Raw genomic sequence first — 15,664 nt, 5'->3', positions numbered from 1 at the left:
GACTAGACACTGGGGGATAGTGGTGGCTGTCTACCTGTCACTGTTTTGCATGTGTCTGGAGAACCCCTTGCCTAATTGTCATAGAAGTTGGTATTAACATTTAGCTTGTTGAGTGTCTGCTTCTGGGTATGCATATATGGTGGTGTCTGTTCATCTGCATGTCCCTTGCATGTGATTCAGGATGTTTCCTTTTGTGTTTTTTGCCAATTCTGTACATTACTGCTTTTTCATAACTGATGGCTCTAACATTGCATCTACATACCCCCTACACAGCTTGTGATGAGACTGCTTAATCCTTCATTATTTACTTTATACTTCATAGCAAAATTGGTAAATGTATTGGCTTAGATGGGTCAAGTGGCCTCCCCTCTGAATTGTTAATAGCACCAAATCAACTTTGACTTTTATAAAGTGGCATTTGTCCAACACGTGCTTTAATACTTTGCCACTGTCTCCTCCTTCTCCCCTTATACATCTAGAATGGAAACTATGTCCTAGCCATTATCTATACTACTTATTCTGGAGACTTTGCATCAGTGCAGATAGAATGCCCTACCAGTGGAGAACCAACAAAACCCATTCCTCCAACTCCTGTCTGCGGAGATTCCAGCATGATGGTGGAGCTGCCTGAGGGGCCTCTGGAACAAGTCAAGATAATGAGTGAGGATTTTTAATTTTTATTTATTTATTTATTAAGTTATTGTTATAATAATCCTCATGGAAACATGTCTACTTCATAGATAAATCCAATGGGCTATGGGTAGCTGTAAAGGATGTCCCAAAGAACTGCAACTACACATTGATGAAGGAAAGAGGAAGAAACCTCTTCATAACCTCCTACAAGGCCTGTCATGTCAGGATGCTGGTACAGACTATCCCTAATTGATCTGTGCAACGTGATTTATAAATGAACAGGACTCGGTGTTGGCTATATTTAATGAAGAAAAAGGCATTAATATTATGGAGGCCTTTTAATGGTCAGCTTGTTCTGATTTATTTTGAGCATCTAGATCTGCTGTAATGCTAGTTCAGGAATCATATAAATGCTGGGTGAACATTGACTTATGATTTGAGTAGCAATGTGGTACTATGCATCAAGTTTAGATCCTAGTGTAACCTGAAATATCATTTTTTTTTTTTTTTTTTAAATAGTGTAATTTTGCTAGTCGCTGTTCGTTTGCTTGACCTATGACTTAATTGGTGTACGCTAAGTCTTCCTCTCCTTGCACTAGAATAAAAACTATGTTTTGAGTATACGCTACATGAGGATGGGAAGTGCATTCTTTGTGAATATGAGGTGCCCAGTAACAGAAACCACTACAGGAAAGTCAACAAAACCAGCTGTAGTCTGCAGAAACACCAGCATGATGGTGGAACTGCCTGAGGGATCTCTGAAGCCAGTGCAGGTCATTGGTGAGTTGGATAGTGATGGAACAAATCCTCTTGAGGGTGGAGACTGATCAATATAGAACACTTCTCACAGAAACCTTCTTTTTTTTTTAGGTAAAGACAACAGGCCAGTGGATATCAGTGATGCATTCATAAAATGTGGATATCTCTTGGTAGAGAGAGGAGGAAAGATCAATTTAACAGCTGTTTACACCGCCTGCGATGTAAAGATTGTGGTAAGGCACTGTAGTTCTGACCCCCCCCCCCCCCCTTCAATACAAAGCAGAAAATTTGTTCATGAAGACTATCCTCACTTCTAGAGACTTGTTATGCATGCCTGGTTACTTTGTATGGACACCTTAAAGCTTCTATGTTCTAGACCTGTGTTGTATTTGCTCATTTTGGAAATGGAATGCCCAAATGGTGGTAAACCAGGGTGTGTAATGTGTAATGTACCATGCCAGAACATTGCAAATGTAACTGGTTAAATATGGTGAACATCTTCACGGCTCTTTACACAATCTGTATTGGAGACTGGTAGGGGTCCATGTATTGACTAGAAGAATCCCAAATAGCCGTAATATGGCTTGCCTTTTAAAATCTACTAATTAATACAGCCATTTCATGCATGTCTATCGGTGTTAGGCTTTGAATGTGTCATGTAGAACATTTTGATTTAAACTAAATCAAAGCTGAGAAGTGTCCCCTACTGTCTAATCACTGTGTCCATCCTTAACTTTCCAGAATAAAAACTATACCGTGATGATAATCTACACCACTACATCTGGCAAGAGAGAGATGGTGCAAATGAGTTGTCCAACCAGGGCTGTACAGCCAACAGCCCATACTACTAGGAAGCCAGTGACTACTGAGAAATCTACAAAACCAACTCTCCCTCCCACTGCTGTCTGCAAAGCCTCCAGCATGACTGTAGAACTGCCTTCTGAGTCGCTTCAAGTTCTACTATTGAGTGAGTTTGATTTCGGCTCAAACATTTTTGGAGGGAACTGATCAATTTTGGTAGTTCATGTAAATCTTGTTTCTTTGTAGATCTGTCCAACGAATGGGTAGATATCAATGCTGCTCCCAGTTACTGCAACTACAGTTTGGTGCAGGGAAGAGGAAGAAGGAACTTCTTTACAACCCCCTACAAGGCTTGTGATGTCCGGATACAGGTAGGAACGTACATTGTATGCCAATCCTGAATTTGATCTCTAGAAGTGCATGGTTTGAGGGTTGTATTAATCTTCAGTAATATTTCAAGGCAGAAATGGAACATTGGAGGAAGTGGTTTGGTACCCAGCTACATGCAGCTGATTCTATGATATGCAGCTATGGCCAAAAGTTTTGCTTCGCCCTATAGCAGGGATGACAAACCTTTTTTAGCTGGTGTGCCAGTGATTTGATTTAGTTTTTATTAAGCAAACAAAACGCCAAAAAAGCAATCCACAATACAAAAGTCAAGTTTTGTTATTTCATGTAAACATGCCACAAATCTCTCCAGCACTCGTCCTTGGCTTCGCCACCTGACATTGTACATCAATAACATTGAGTACTGTAACTGATCCTCATCAAGATGCAGATGGAATCGGTGGCAATTCAGAGCTGTAATTTACGATTTGTGACCTATCTTAAGGATGTCATCCTGTTTCTTGCTGCTGTCTCTAGCTGACATGACTTCCTGATGGATCAATCAGTGAAACTGGATGTTTTGCCTCCTGCACAAGGTACTGAATGAAACTTGATGTTGCACCAACCATGCTAGGTGCAAGTAAAATCAATCTTAATTTTATATAGCGCCTTTCATAGTTGAACACCATCTCGAAGCACTTCACAGCATAGTAAAATAAGTGCATCATACAATACTTTGAAATATTATATTGCTTAACTATAGAAAAATACATGTCACATTTCATCACGCATTAAGTTTAAGAATTATAATGCTAAACTACAGTAAAAAAAATCACAATGCATAATACAATAAATGAGAAGTTTGCTCATTTGGCATGCTGCATCAGTAACCCTGGCCATAATTGTTTGCATTTGTACACGGTTACAGCCATTACTGGTTTACCATAACTTTTTTTTTGCTTGCATAAAACATCTACTGCTTTTACATTTTGTGAAGTATTTAAGAGACTAGTAGTAGAGAATAAACTTTTGTATGGCATTGTTGGTTTTTTAGAAAAAGATTGCTATGGTGTCAAACTACCTGGGGGAGGGGAAGGGAAAAGAAGAGTATCAACAAATGTACTCGACATATCGGAGGCAATTTATTTTGAGACATTTTTTGAGAACTTGCAACCTGCTTTTCCCCACTGTATGAAGAGGGGTAACATATATTCTGACACCACAGTAAGACCCATCAGAATTTAAACCTGCATTTACCTATAGTTTGAAGATTAAAATACTTTTTTTTTTTTTTTTTTTTTTTAAATAAGTGCATCAAACAAAGAATACATAGTTTGAGAGGAGTGTGACAGCTAAATATATTTTCTGTGTTTTATAATGACAAGGGAAAGGTTTGACAATCAAAACCAGAGTAGGACCTTTTGCTTTTCAATGCAATGCTAAAATACACATGTTGCCACCAGTGGCACCTGCAGAAAGACCTTGCAGTCACATTACACATTCTGACACATGTGAAAAGTTGTTTGTCTTTTTAAAAAAGATGTACGCCGAAAAGTCGGGATTGTGTCAGAGTGTGAAGTATGAATCATTGTGGCCATTTCTTCATTTAGTACAGGATATAGCGGTCGGCAAAAATGCTACAAGCATCAGCTAATGATCCCTTCTTCCCTGCGTGTCCCGCTGACACATCCATAGCTGACCACGATTAAATTTCATCCTCCATCGGACAGATTTACTGTTTTTCATCAGCTTCCTGGTCCCAGAGTGCCTGAATAAACAGCTCAGCAGCATAAACAGCTAACCATGAACGGGCAGATAACGGCTACAGTTAGCACTGCTCAATTACTTGCCACTCGGTCTGTTAGAGGGTGGGCAAAAAAAAAAGATAGCTGCTCACTAGGCGTGCCAACAAATGCGACTCTGTGTGCCACAGGCTTGCCATCGCTGCCCAATAGAATTAACTATTGAATGAAACCTGCTGAATAATGTTGACATATTAAGTTGCATACTGCTTTGTAGATTTCCATTTACTTGTCAAATTTTTCAATGTCAGTTGGTTGTGGTGGTGTGTGGTTTTTTTTTTTTTTTTCAATCTAAAATTAAATATGGCACTACTAATTTATAGTAGTTTCTTTCTAGTTAAGTGTATTTAATTGCAAAACTTTTGGTCGTAGCTGTAGAAGTGTGTTGCAATTGTCATTATCGTTAGTCACGTACTGGCACTAGCTCTGACACGAACACTGTTCAGGTTTGTCTTTTGACCCTTTTTTAAAAAAAACGGGAAAACCATTTAATAAAAAAACTCTAAGCTCAATATGTCCCTAACTATCACGAAAGGCTAAGCCTTTTATCCCTCACAAAGAAAATAACAGTATTAAAATCACAATCTGAAATCCTTAAACCCATTCCAAAATATAAAATGAAAAGCACAGTTCATCAGTATTGCAAAATCTTAGAGCTTAAAAATGGCATTTACCTCTTCTGTACCCCTCACTCCAAACAGTCATTCAGTCCTTGTATCCTTCCCAGAGTCGAAAGCATTTGGCTTTGCCTGCACTCTTTAATGTGGCTGACTTAGCGGCTATCTTGGCTCCATATGATTTCCAGCAAGTAAATCTGAGCCAAGATGGTTGCCGGCTAAGGAAGCCTCCCAGGGTTAAAGACTTTCCAGCCCAGGATGTACACTGTCAGTGACATAAAGTCCTTCCAGTCGTCAACTTGCACTGTCCCTTCACTTTCAGAGTGGGAACTACATTTTGAAATTAAGTTACATAACCCCTGTTGGACGAGAGTACTTGGACATTAGATGTCCAATCGGTGCTTGGGATCCGACGCCGACAAGCAGTGCTGGGGATCCGACGCCGACAAGCAGTGCTGGGGATCCGACGCTGACAAGCAGTGCTGGGGATCCGACGCTGACAAGCAGTGCTGGGGATCCGACGCTGACAAGCAGTGCTGGGGATCCGACGCTGACAAGCAGTGCTGGGGATCCGACGCTGACAAGCAGTGCTGGGGATCCGACGCGGACAAGCAGTGCTGGGGATCCGACGCTGACAAGCAGTGCTGGGGATCCGACGCCGACAAGCAGTGCTGGGGATCCGACGCCAAGCAGTGCTGGGGATCCGACAGGGTCTGCTCCTAGCCTGATATTTTGCAACTCTTCCACTATAAAAGTGGAATTGCCAGGGGGACCTCCAGAAAAAGTGAAAGTAATGGGTGAGTATTTCAAAACTAACCTCCAGGACCATCTCTGCCAATTGGGATCACCAAAAAAAGATCCCTTCAAAAAGGTTACAGGATTGCAGTCTTCTGAAATGGCAGACTTCAAGCAGCCAAAGTGATCCTATTACATAGAAGCATTTGAATGTTTTTTCGTATGACACCGTCTGGTTTTAACTTTCTAGCTTTGGCTTGGGATGCTTAACTTGTCTTTTTTTTTTTTTTTTTTTTTTAACTGGTACTGACCACATTTTGGTAAATATCAAACTACCTGGTTTGAAACCACTGGCTGGCCAGACTCACACTAGAAGGGTAGATTTATTTATTTATTTTAGAATTGGTACAAAAATGTTTTATAATGGAAGTGTTAAATTGACAAACTAACATGCATATGGTTACATGGATGCTTTTGCAGCTGTTATAAAAGAAAGTGATGCTGCCATACAAATATTAATCCAGTAGATTCAATGATCAGTGCCTCCAATGTAATTAGGTCTGCTACAATCTACACCTGCTACAATGCGACAGTACATTTGGATCTGGTTATTTGTATGTAGATGGTACTGTATCTGTTTCACTGCTTCCTGTCTGTTCCTTTTAGTAAGAACAAGCTCGCCTTTTGCTGTCACTAGTCTGATATGTGGGTATTGTACATTTTGTAGAGATTTCTCTGCCTCCTTAGAAATGAACATGAAACTCCTCCTTTGTCATGGTTTTTTTTTTTTTACATTGCTTTAATGCTTCAATTTGTACCTGTTCCTAAACATGCAAATGACCACTTTCCATATCCCCTAGATAAATCCAACAATCCTGTAGCTGCTTCCTGGTGGTGTGGGTACAGGGTGGTGCAAGAGATGGGCAAGAATGTCTTCACAGCCCCTTACACGGCCTGTGATGTTCAGAGACGAGTACGTTTTTAACTTGTATATTTTGGTACTGGTCAAATGAGTTAGAAAAATGAATGCTCTGCAATAGTCGGACAAATTGTACAGTATGCTGGACCCAGTGTCATGTTCGTTGGTATGGATCCTTGCCACATTGTCACGGAGTGACCCTAAAACTTCCCGTCTTCCCTTGTACAAGGTGCAAGCACCTTTGAGTGAAAGGTATATGCGGCAGAGATGTCTGACTCTCTGATAGAAACAGTTTAATTTATTTTAAGTCTTCACACTAATGATGGGAATGTAGAGATGGGAGCCCCGCTAACAAGATTTAAGTTTTTGCAGGTATCAAGTAAAGGCCCTGTTTGCCGACACCTCTGATGTCAAACGCTGGATGCACAGGCCTGTCGTGGTGTTTGCAGAACCAGTCCAAGCTGAGCCTGGCGCAGAGTTCGGATCCTGTTGAACATGCTGAGTTATTAGACATGAATTGGATGATTTAAACTAACCTGTATTGACTGAAATAATGATATACTCTTTGTCAAAAATTATAATAACACTATGTTCCTTTCAAAAAGATCTGTATACTCGGTAGAAAACAATGGATAGATATGTGCGGTCTATGAAAGCACCTGCTGGAAGGATTAAACTTGGTAGGCTCTTATCATAAGGCCTTGTTAACATATTCCAGTTTTATGAGAAAGTAGCTTCTTTCGTTACTTCATGTCTCGTATTAATCAACACCAAAAAATTGGCAAAAGGCTTGGATGTCTTAAAACCTGCTTCAACTGGATTTTGTATGAACAGAGAAAGGGGTCAGACTTAATTCAGTAAAATATTACCATTTCTAGGAGCAACTGTTATACTGAAGTAACTGAATTAGAAATACATGTTACAAAATAATTAAGTTCTACAGATAACAATAAATATACAGAAATAGCCTTGCCCTTATCTCCTTGCAAGCAAAGCGGTGCTAGACATGGAAGGTTCTTTTTTGGCAGTCAAAGTGAGATTTACTCGTAGTCCGCAGTTTTGAATCCAAGGTCTTTCTATGATGAGAACCTGCCAGTCGTACCGTGCATTCCACGAATTGGGGGAGTTGTGTCCAGTATCCGTTCTTATCAAATTAAGTAGCGACTTTCTTTGGGAGAACTGACTTCATGCGTTGAATTTGGAGACATGCTTACAATGCTGTTTCATATTAATCAAAACAATAGTCTTGGCAAGAAAACAGTGTCTGAATCCTGCTTGAGCAGGCAACTTTTAGAAAGAGAGGTCAGGCATAGTCCAAGAATGGCACAGTTAAATAAGGCTGTTATACTTGGCATGTTTTATAGCTTACATTGAAATGAAAATAACTGAACTGACCACTGTATGCTTATTCAAAGGCAGTCTTTGTCCCATACTTTAACATACATTTGTATATGAAGTTAAACTGGCCCATTGACAACGCACTGAAAAGCTAACATAATATGCGGTTAGGAGTGACATACATTTTCGGCTAAATATAATCAAATAGAGCTGGTGTTGCATATTAAAAACATCTCTCCTAGAAACATACTTGTATTATATTATAGCAAGGATTCTGTAGACTTTGGTCCACTTGACTTTTTAGAAAAAGGAGGAGTTGGAAAAAGAGAGCGATGTAATCCTGTTCTAGTATTTTTTGTCAAGAAGTTAAATCCAATTAATTTTGAAAAAGGAGTTGACCAGATCCTTCTAGAATGTAGAATTAACTTAAAGATAAATGTCATGGCCAAATGATTAGATACTGATGTATTAAGTGGAGGGAAAAACATAGAAATTATGTTTTAGTCTTGAGAGTGTGTGTAATAAATATATATATATATATATATACAGTACTGTGCAAAAGTTTTAGGCAGGTGTGAAAAAATGCTGTAAAGTAAGAATGCTTTCAAAAATAGACATGTTAATAGATTATATTTATCAATTAACAAAATGCAAAGTGAGTGAACAGAAGAAAAATCTACATCAAATATTTGGTGTGACCACCCTTTGCCTTCAAAACAGCATCAATTCTTCTAGGTACACTTGCACACAGTTTTTGAAGGAACTCGGCAGGTAGGTTGGCCCAAACATCTTGGAGAACTAACCACAGTTCTTCTGTGGATTTAGGCAGCCTCAGTTGCTTCTCTCTCTTCATGTAATCCCAGACACTCTATGTTGAGATCAGGGCTCTGTCCTTGTTCTTTACGCTGAAGATATTTCTTAATGACTTTCGCTGTATGTTTGGGGTCGTTATCATGCTGCAGAAAAAATTTGGGGCCAATCAGATGCCTCCCTGATGGTATTGCTTGATGGATAAGTATCTGCCTGTACTTCTCAGCATTGAGGAGACAAATAATTCTGACCAAATCCCCAACTCCATTTGCAGAAATGCAGCCCCAAACTTGCAAGGAACCTCCACCATGCTTCACTGTTGCCTGCAGACACTCATTCGTGTACCGCTCTCCAACCCTTCGGCGAACAAACTGCCTTCTGCTACAGCCAAATATTTCAAATTTTGACTCCTCAGTCCAGAGCACCTGCTGCCATTTTTCTGCACCCCAGTTCCTGTGTTTTCATGCATAGTTGAGTCGCTTGGCCTTGTTTCCATGTCGGAGGTATGGCTTTTTGGCCACAAGTCTTCCATGAAGGCCACTTCTGACCAGACTTCTCCGGACAGTAGATGGGTGTACCAGGGTCCCACTGTTTTCTGCCAATTCTGAGCTGATGGCACTGCTGGACATCTTCCGATTGTGAAGGGAAGTAAGCATGATGTGTCTTTCATCTGCTGCATTAAGTTTCCTTGGCCGACCACTGCGTCTACGGTCCTCAACGTTCCCCTTTTCTTTGTGCTTCTTCAAAAGAGCTTGGACAGCACATCTGGAAACCCCTGTCTGCCTTGAAATTTCTGCCTGGGAAAGACCTTGCTGATGCAGTATAACTACCTTGTGTCTTGTTGCTGTGCTCAGTCTTGCCATGGTGTATGACTTGACAGTAAACTGTCTTCAGCAACCTCACCTTGTTAGCTGAGTTTGGCTGTTCCTCCTCCAGTTTTATTCCTCCTACATAGCTGTTTCTGTTTCGGTTAATGATTGTGTTTCAACCTACATATTGAATTGATGATCATTAGCACCTGTTTGGTATAATTGTTTAATCATACACCTGACTATATGCCTACAAAATCCCTGACTTTGTGCAAGTGTATCTAGAAGAATTGATGCTGTTTTGAAGGCAAAGGGTGGTCACACCAAATATGGATTTGATGTAGATTTTTCTTCTGTTCACTCACTTTGCATTTAGTTAATTGATAAATATAATCTATTAACATGTCTATTTTTGAAAGCATTCTTACTTTACAGCATTTTTTCACACCTGCCTAAAACTTTTGCACAGTACTGTATATATTGAATGTTCTAGAACTTAGCTGAGCGTTTTTTACGTTTATGCATGCATAGCCTGAAGGCTAAATATATAATAACCATATTCGTATTACTGTATAGAAGTACTAATGCTGTTAAAACTGTAAATCACTGGGTCACCCAGACTGCTTTTTACTTGGAATTTATGGTGGTCTGCGCAACCAACCAATCCAGTTTTTAAAGCATTTAATAAACCGAAGGAGTACTGATACTACTCCCTGAATCGTTTAAAACTTCAAATTAAACGAGTCTGATTTCTCGATTTTGTTAGTCATCTGGATACATTGCAAGCCCAATGCACGAAAAATCCACTTACAGGAGTCTGAAACATCTTTATGTCCTCCTGAACGTCTTCCCCTGAGTTTAAGAGTGTGCTCGGAGCATATGTATATAAATAGAGTACATTGTGTAAAATCTGACAACACCAAGTCTACCTGTCACTGTAAAGGATCCACTGTTGCCGTTGCTTCGCCTGTAACGTGTGTTTTATTTTTTTTTAATTCTTTAAGAATAATTACTACTACTTGACTGTACTCTACACCACTGCTTTGGGGAAACCAGGATATGTGCAGGTGAAATGCCCATCCAGTGCTGGCCCAACAACCCATCCCTCTACAACTACTGCTTTGGTATCTGATCCTATTAAAACTGCCATCTGCATGTCCACAAGCATGATGGTAGAGCTACCTAAGGGAGCTAGAGATGTCCAAATAGGCAAGTTCAGATTCTGCAAGAATTATCTATTTAATCTGTATGAAGTTCAAATGGTATTCTCATGTTAACATTCTGTTTTACAGACAAATCCAATCGGACAATAATTGTTGGTGAAGCTCCCAGAGAATGTGGGTACAGTATGTTGCAGAGAAAAGGAAAGTACATCTTCACAGCTCCTTACACGGCCTGTGATATCGAGACACAAGTAGGTAGTATTTATTGTGTAGTTTGAAAATTGACATCTGCATATTTTGTTGAATTACCCAATTTTTTTTTTTATTTTTTTCCAGAATGAGAACTATTACCTGACCTTGATTTACTTCACTGCAACTGGGAAACGAAGGCTAGTGCAGATGAAATGCCCAGCTACTTCTCCCTCTACCACTACTGGAAAACCTACAAAACCAACCCCCCCTCCCTCTGCTGTCTGCAAAGCCTCCAGCATGACTGTAGAATTGCCTTCTGGGTCACTTCAAATTCTGCTATTGAGTGAGTTTGACTTCCCTCCCAATGTTTTGAGCTGAACCGATCAATCTGTTGGTGGTTCATGTTACAGAAACTTGGTTGTCTGAGTGATGGAGACAAATATAATATTAGTGGGTATACACTGTATAGGAAAGACAGGCAGGACAGAAGAGGCGGAGGGGTAGCGCTATACATAAATAGTCTTGAAGCCCAGTTGTTAAATCTGGATGAAGAAAACAACGCAGAATCAATATGGGTCAGAATAATGGACAAAAATTCAAAGGGTATAACAGGAGCATGCTATAGACCGCCAAATTCAGATGCTGAGCAAAATAATCTGTTATACGATGACATTAGAAATGCGTGTAGCAAAGAAGCCATACTAATGGGGGATTTCAACTTCCCCCATATAAAATGAGAAAACCCGGGGGGGGGGGGGAGCATGACACAGACAAATTGAAATGGTGGAAATGACAAATGACTGCTTCCTAATGCCAAGGCACCGACTAGAGAGGAGGCATGTCTTGATTTAGTCTTTTCAAATAACAAAGATAGAATAACTAAGACAGAGGTCAGAGAACCATTGGCAAACTCAGACCACAACATGGTCTCATTTTGAAGTGATTTTTAAAACCCAAAAAGTAATGACTAAAGCTAAGGTTTACAATTTTAGAAGAGCAAACTATATGAAGGTATGAAATGGAGACTAACAGAAGTAGATTGGAGTAAAATAGAGAACATCCACAGAAAAAAACATGGCTTTTTTTTTTTTTTATTTTAGTACTAGAGGCGTAAAACAATTGCATCCCAAAAGTAGACAAATCTAAATCTAAAACAATGTCCAAAATGGTTTAATAGATCAGTTTAAAAAAAAAAAAAAATTCAGCAAAAAAGGCACTTTTACAGAGTTTAAAAGGGACCAAAAACAGAGACTACTTGGAACGGCAAAGGCAAGTCAAAAAGGAAGTTAGAAAGGCCGAGAGATAGAAATGAACATTGCTAAGGAGGCTAAAACCAATTGCAAAATCTTTCAAAGATTATAACAGCAGGAGAACATTTCAAAGAGGAGGTTAAATGTCTAAGATACAAGTGGCAAAATCAGATAAAGAAGAAAAAATAGCAAATATATTAAATGATTACTTTTCACAAGTTTTTACAAAGGAGGATATGGACAACATGCCCCACGTGTTGACCTGTTCCTATCCAGTTTTAAATAACTTTAGCATAACGGAGGCAGAAGTGTTAAAGGGTCTATGAGCTCTTAAAATAAACAAATCCCCTGGGCCGGATGAGATCCTCTCAATAGTATTCGGAAGTTATTTACAAACCGCTAACCAAGATCATGCAATAGTCTCTTGACACGGGCTGTACCGACAGACTGGAAAATTGCAAACATAATACCAATCCACAAAAAGGGAGACAAACGAACCAGGTAACTATAGTCCAATAAGCCTGACTTCTATTATACGGAAACTAGAAGATCCAAAATGGAAAATTACCTATATGGTAACAGTATCCCGGGAGACGATCAGCATGGTTTTAGGAAAGGGAGATCATGTCTAACTAACCTGCTTGATTTTTTTTGAGGATACAACATCGACAATGGATAACTGCAAAGCATATGACATGGTTTACTTAGTTTTTCCAGAAAGCTTTTGACAAAGTCCTGCATAAAAGATTCATTCTCAAACTGAGCACAGTAGGGATTCAAGAAAATGCATGCACATGCATTAGGGAGTAGTTAACATGTAGAAAGCAAAGTACTGATTAGAGAAGAAACCTCAAAATGGAGCGAGGTAACCAGTGGTGTACCACAGGGATCAGTATTAGGTCCTCTGCTATTCCTAATCTGCATTAATGATTTAGATTCTGGCATAGTAAGCAAACTTGTTAAATTTGCAGACAACACAAAGATAGCAGTCATTCAAAATGATCTAGATAGCATTCAGAACTAGGAAGACATGTGGCAAATGACATTTTAGAGAAAAGTGTAAGATACTGCACACGGGCAATAAAAATGTGCATTATAAATATCATATGGGAGATACTGAAATAGAAGAAGGAATCTATGAAAAAGACCTAGGAATTTATGTTGACTCAGAAATGTCTTCATCTAGACATTGTGGGGAAGCTATAAAAAAGGCCAACATGATGCTCGGATATATTGTGAAGTGTTTAATTTAAATCAAGGGAAGTAATGTTAACTTTACAATACATTAGTAAGACCTCACCTAGAATATTGTGTTCAATTCTGGTCACCTCGTTACAAAAAGGATATTGCTTCTCTAGAAAGAGTGCAAAGAAGAGCAACCAGAATTATCCTGGGTTTAAAAGGCATGTTGTATGCAGACAGGCTCAAAGAATTGAATCTATTCAGTCTTGAACAAAGACTACGAGGCGATCTGATACAAAATTCTACAAGTTATTTACAATGTTGACCCAGGCGACTTTTTCGACCTGAAAAAAGAAACGAGGACCAGGGGTCATAAATGGAGATTAGATAAAGGGGCATTCAGAACAGAAAATAGGAGGCACTTTACACAGAGAAGTGTGAGAGTCTGGAGCCAACTCCCCAGTAATGTTGAAGCTGACGCCCTGGGATCCTTCAAGAAACTGCTTGAGATTCTGGGATCAATAAGCTACTAACAACCAAACAAGCAAGATGGTCCGAATGGCCTCCTCTCATTTGTAAACTTTATGTAACTCTTCTTTTCTTTGTAGACCCATCCAACAAATGGGTGGATATCAATGATGCTCCCAGTAACTGCAACTACACCTTGTCTCAGGAAAGGGGAAGGAACTTCTTTGTAACGCCCTACACAGCCTGTGATGTCAGGATACTGGTAATCCTTTTGTTTAATTGATTGGAGACAGAACTTTTTGGAATTAAGGACCATATGGCTTATGCCTTTTCATAAAGGCATTACATTTGTATGCAAGACTTGTCCATTCATCTTGGGATTTCCTAGCTATCCACTTTTCTCCTTTCTTTCTCCCCCCCCCCCCCCCCCCCCCCCAACAATTAGACTTGTGGGCTTTTAATAACTGCTTTTATATAAAGTGTTTAGGCAACAATGATATGATTGGCACAATTTACTCTGCTTTCCTCTTGTCCGCTATTAAATGAAGTAAAATCGTAAATGTCAATTCAGATTTCCAGCATCTTGTATGATGCCAATTAACCATGGAACTCAACTGGGTATAGTAATAAATATGTTTTCTTTGTTCTAGAATAAAAGCTATGTTTTGAAAATATGGTATATGACAATTGGTGGCAAAAAAGGGTATGTGGTGATGACGTGCCCCACCAGTGCTGGAGAACCAACAGAAGTCCCTATACCTAAGACCACAACTTGGGAGCCAACTAGAACCACTGGCAGCGACTCTACTGGAACCACTGGTGGGGTGCCAACGAAGCCGACCAGAATGACTAGAACCACTACTAGGAAGCCAACTAGGACCACTGGTGGGGAGCCAACTAAGCCAACTAGAACCACTGGTGGGGAGCCAACAAAGCCAACCAGAACCACTACTTGGAAACCAACCAGAACGACTACTAAGAAGCCAACCAGAACCACTACTAGGAAGCCAACCAGAACGACTAGAACCACTACTAGGAAGCCAACTAGAACCACTGGTCGGGAGCCAACAAAGGCAACCAAAACAACTACTAGGAAGCCAACCAGAACAACTAGAACCACTACTAAGAAACCAACCAGAACGACTACTAAGAAGCCAACCAGAACCACTACTTGGAAACCAACCAGAACGACTACTAAGAAGCCAACCAGAACCACTACTAGGAAGCCAACCAGAACGACTAGAACCACTACTAGGAAGCCAACTAGAACCAATGGTGGGGAGCCAACAAAGCCAACCAGAACCACTACTTGGAAACCAACCAGAACGACTACTAAGAAGCCAACCAGAATCAGTACTAGGAAGCCAACCAGAACGACTAGAACCACTACTAGGAAACCAACCAGAACGACTACTAAGAAGCCAACCAGAATCACTACTAGGAAGCCAACCAGAACGACTAGAACTACTACTAGGAAGCCAACCAGAACGACTAGAACCACTACTAGGAAGCCAACTAGAACCGCTGGTGGGGAGCCAACAAAGCCAACCAGAACCACTACTTGGAAACCAACCAGAACGACTACTAAGAAGCCAACCAGAATCGGTACTAGGAAGCCAACCAGAACGACTAGAACCACTACTAGGAAGCCAACTAGAACCACTGGCAGGGAACCAACAAAGCCAACCAGAACTCCTACTAGGAAGCCTAGCGGAAGCACTGGGGAGCCAACCAAGGCCCCTACAACTGTGGTCTGTGCAGCCTCCAGTATGGTGGTGGCGCTACCCAAGGAACCTCTAAAACATGTCCAGTTTCTAGGTGACTTGGCTTTTTTTGTTGGATATTGGAGGGGTATCATG

The 15,664-nt window shown here is 40.2% G+C and overlaps 1 protein-coding gene across 4 annotated transcripts in view; it reads left to right on the top strand.

Annotated features, from left to right (window-relative positions):
* LOC117405633 (uncharacterized) overlaps nt 1–15,664 on the top strand; it is a 51,629-nt gene that overhangs the window by 6,089 nt on the left and 29,876 nt on the right. For all 4 annotated transcript variants that reach the window (XM_059030493.1, XM_059030492.1, XM_059030494.1 and 1 more), the window contains exons 11-23: nt 480–660; nt 741–865; nt 1,233–1,413; nt 1,504–1,625; nt 2,134–2,359; nt 2,440–2,564; nt 5,262–5,736; nt 6,535–6,647; nt 10,555–10,759; nt 10,843–10,964; nt 11,050–11,248; nt 13,946–14,067; nt 14,456–15,623. In XM_059030493.1, coding sequence (XP_058886476.1) covers nt 480–660; nt 741–865; nt 1,233–1,413; nt 1,504–1,625; nt 2,134–2,359; nt 2,440–2,564; nt 5,262–5,736; nt 6,535–6,647; nt 10,555–10,759; nt 10,843–10,964; nt 11,050–11,248; nt 13,946–14,067; nt 14,456–15,623 — 3,364 coding nt within the window. The remainder of the gene's footprint in view (nt 1–479; nt 661–740; nt 866–1,232; nt 1,414–1,503; nt 1,626–2,133; nt 2,360–2,439; nt 2,565–5,261; nt 5,737–6,534; nt 6,648–10,554; nt 10,760–10,842; nt 10,965–11,049; nt 11,249–13,945; nt 14,068–14,455; nt 15,624–15,664) is intronic.

The sequence above is a fragment of the Acipenser ruthenus genome, chromosome 9 (genome assembly GCF_902713425.1).
Source record: "Acipenser ruthenus chromosome 9, fAciRut3.2 maternal haplotype, whole genome shotgun sequence".
Taxonomy (NCBI): Eukaryota; Metazoa; Chordata; class Actinopteri; order Acipenseriformes; family Acipenseridae; genus Acipenser; species Acipenser ruthenus.
Note: the sequence above shows the minus strand (reverse complement) of the source record. Positions and strands in the feature narration are given on the sequence as shown.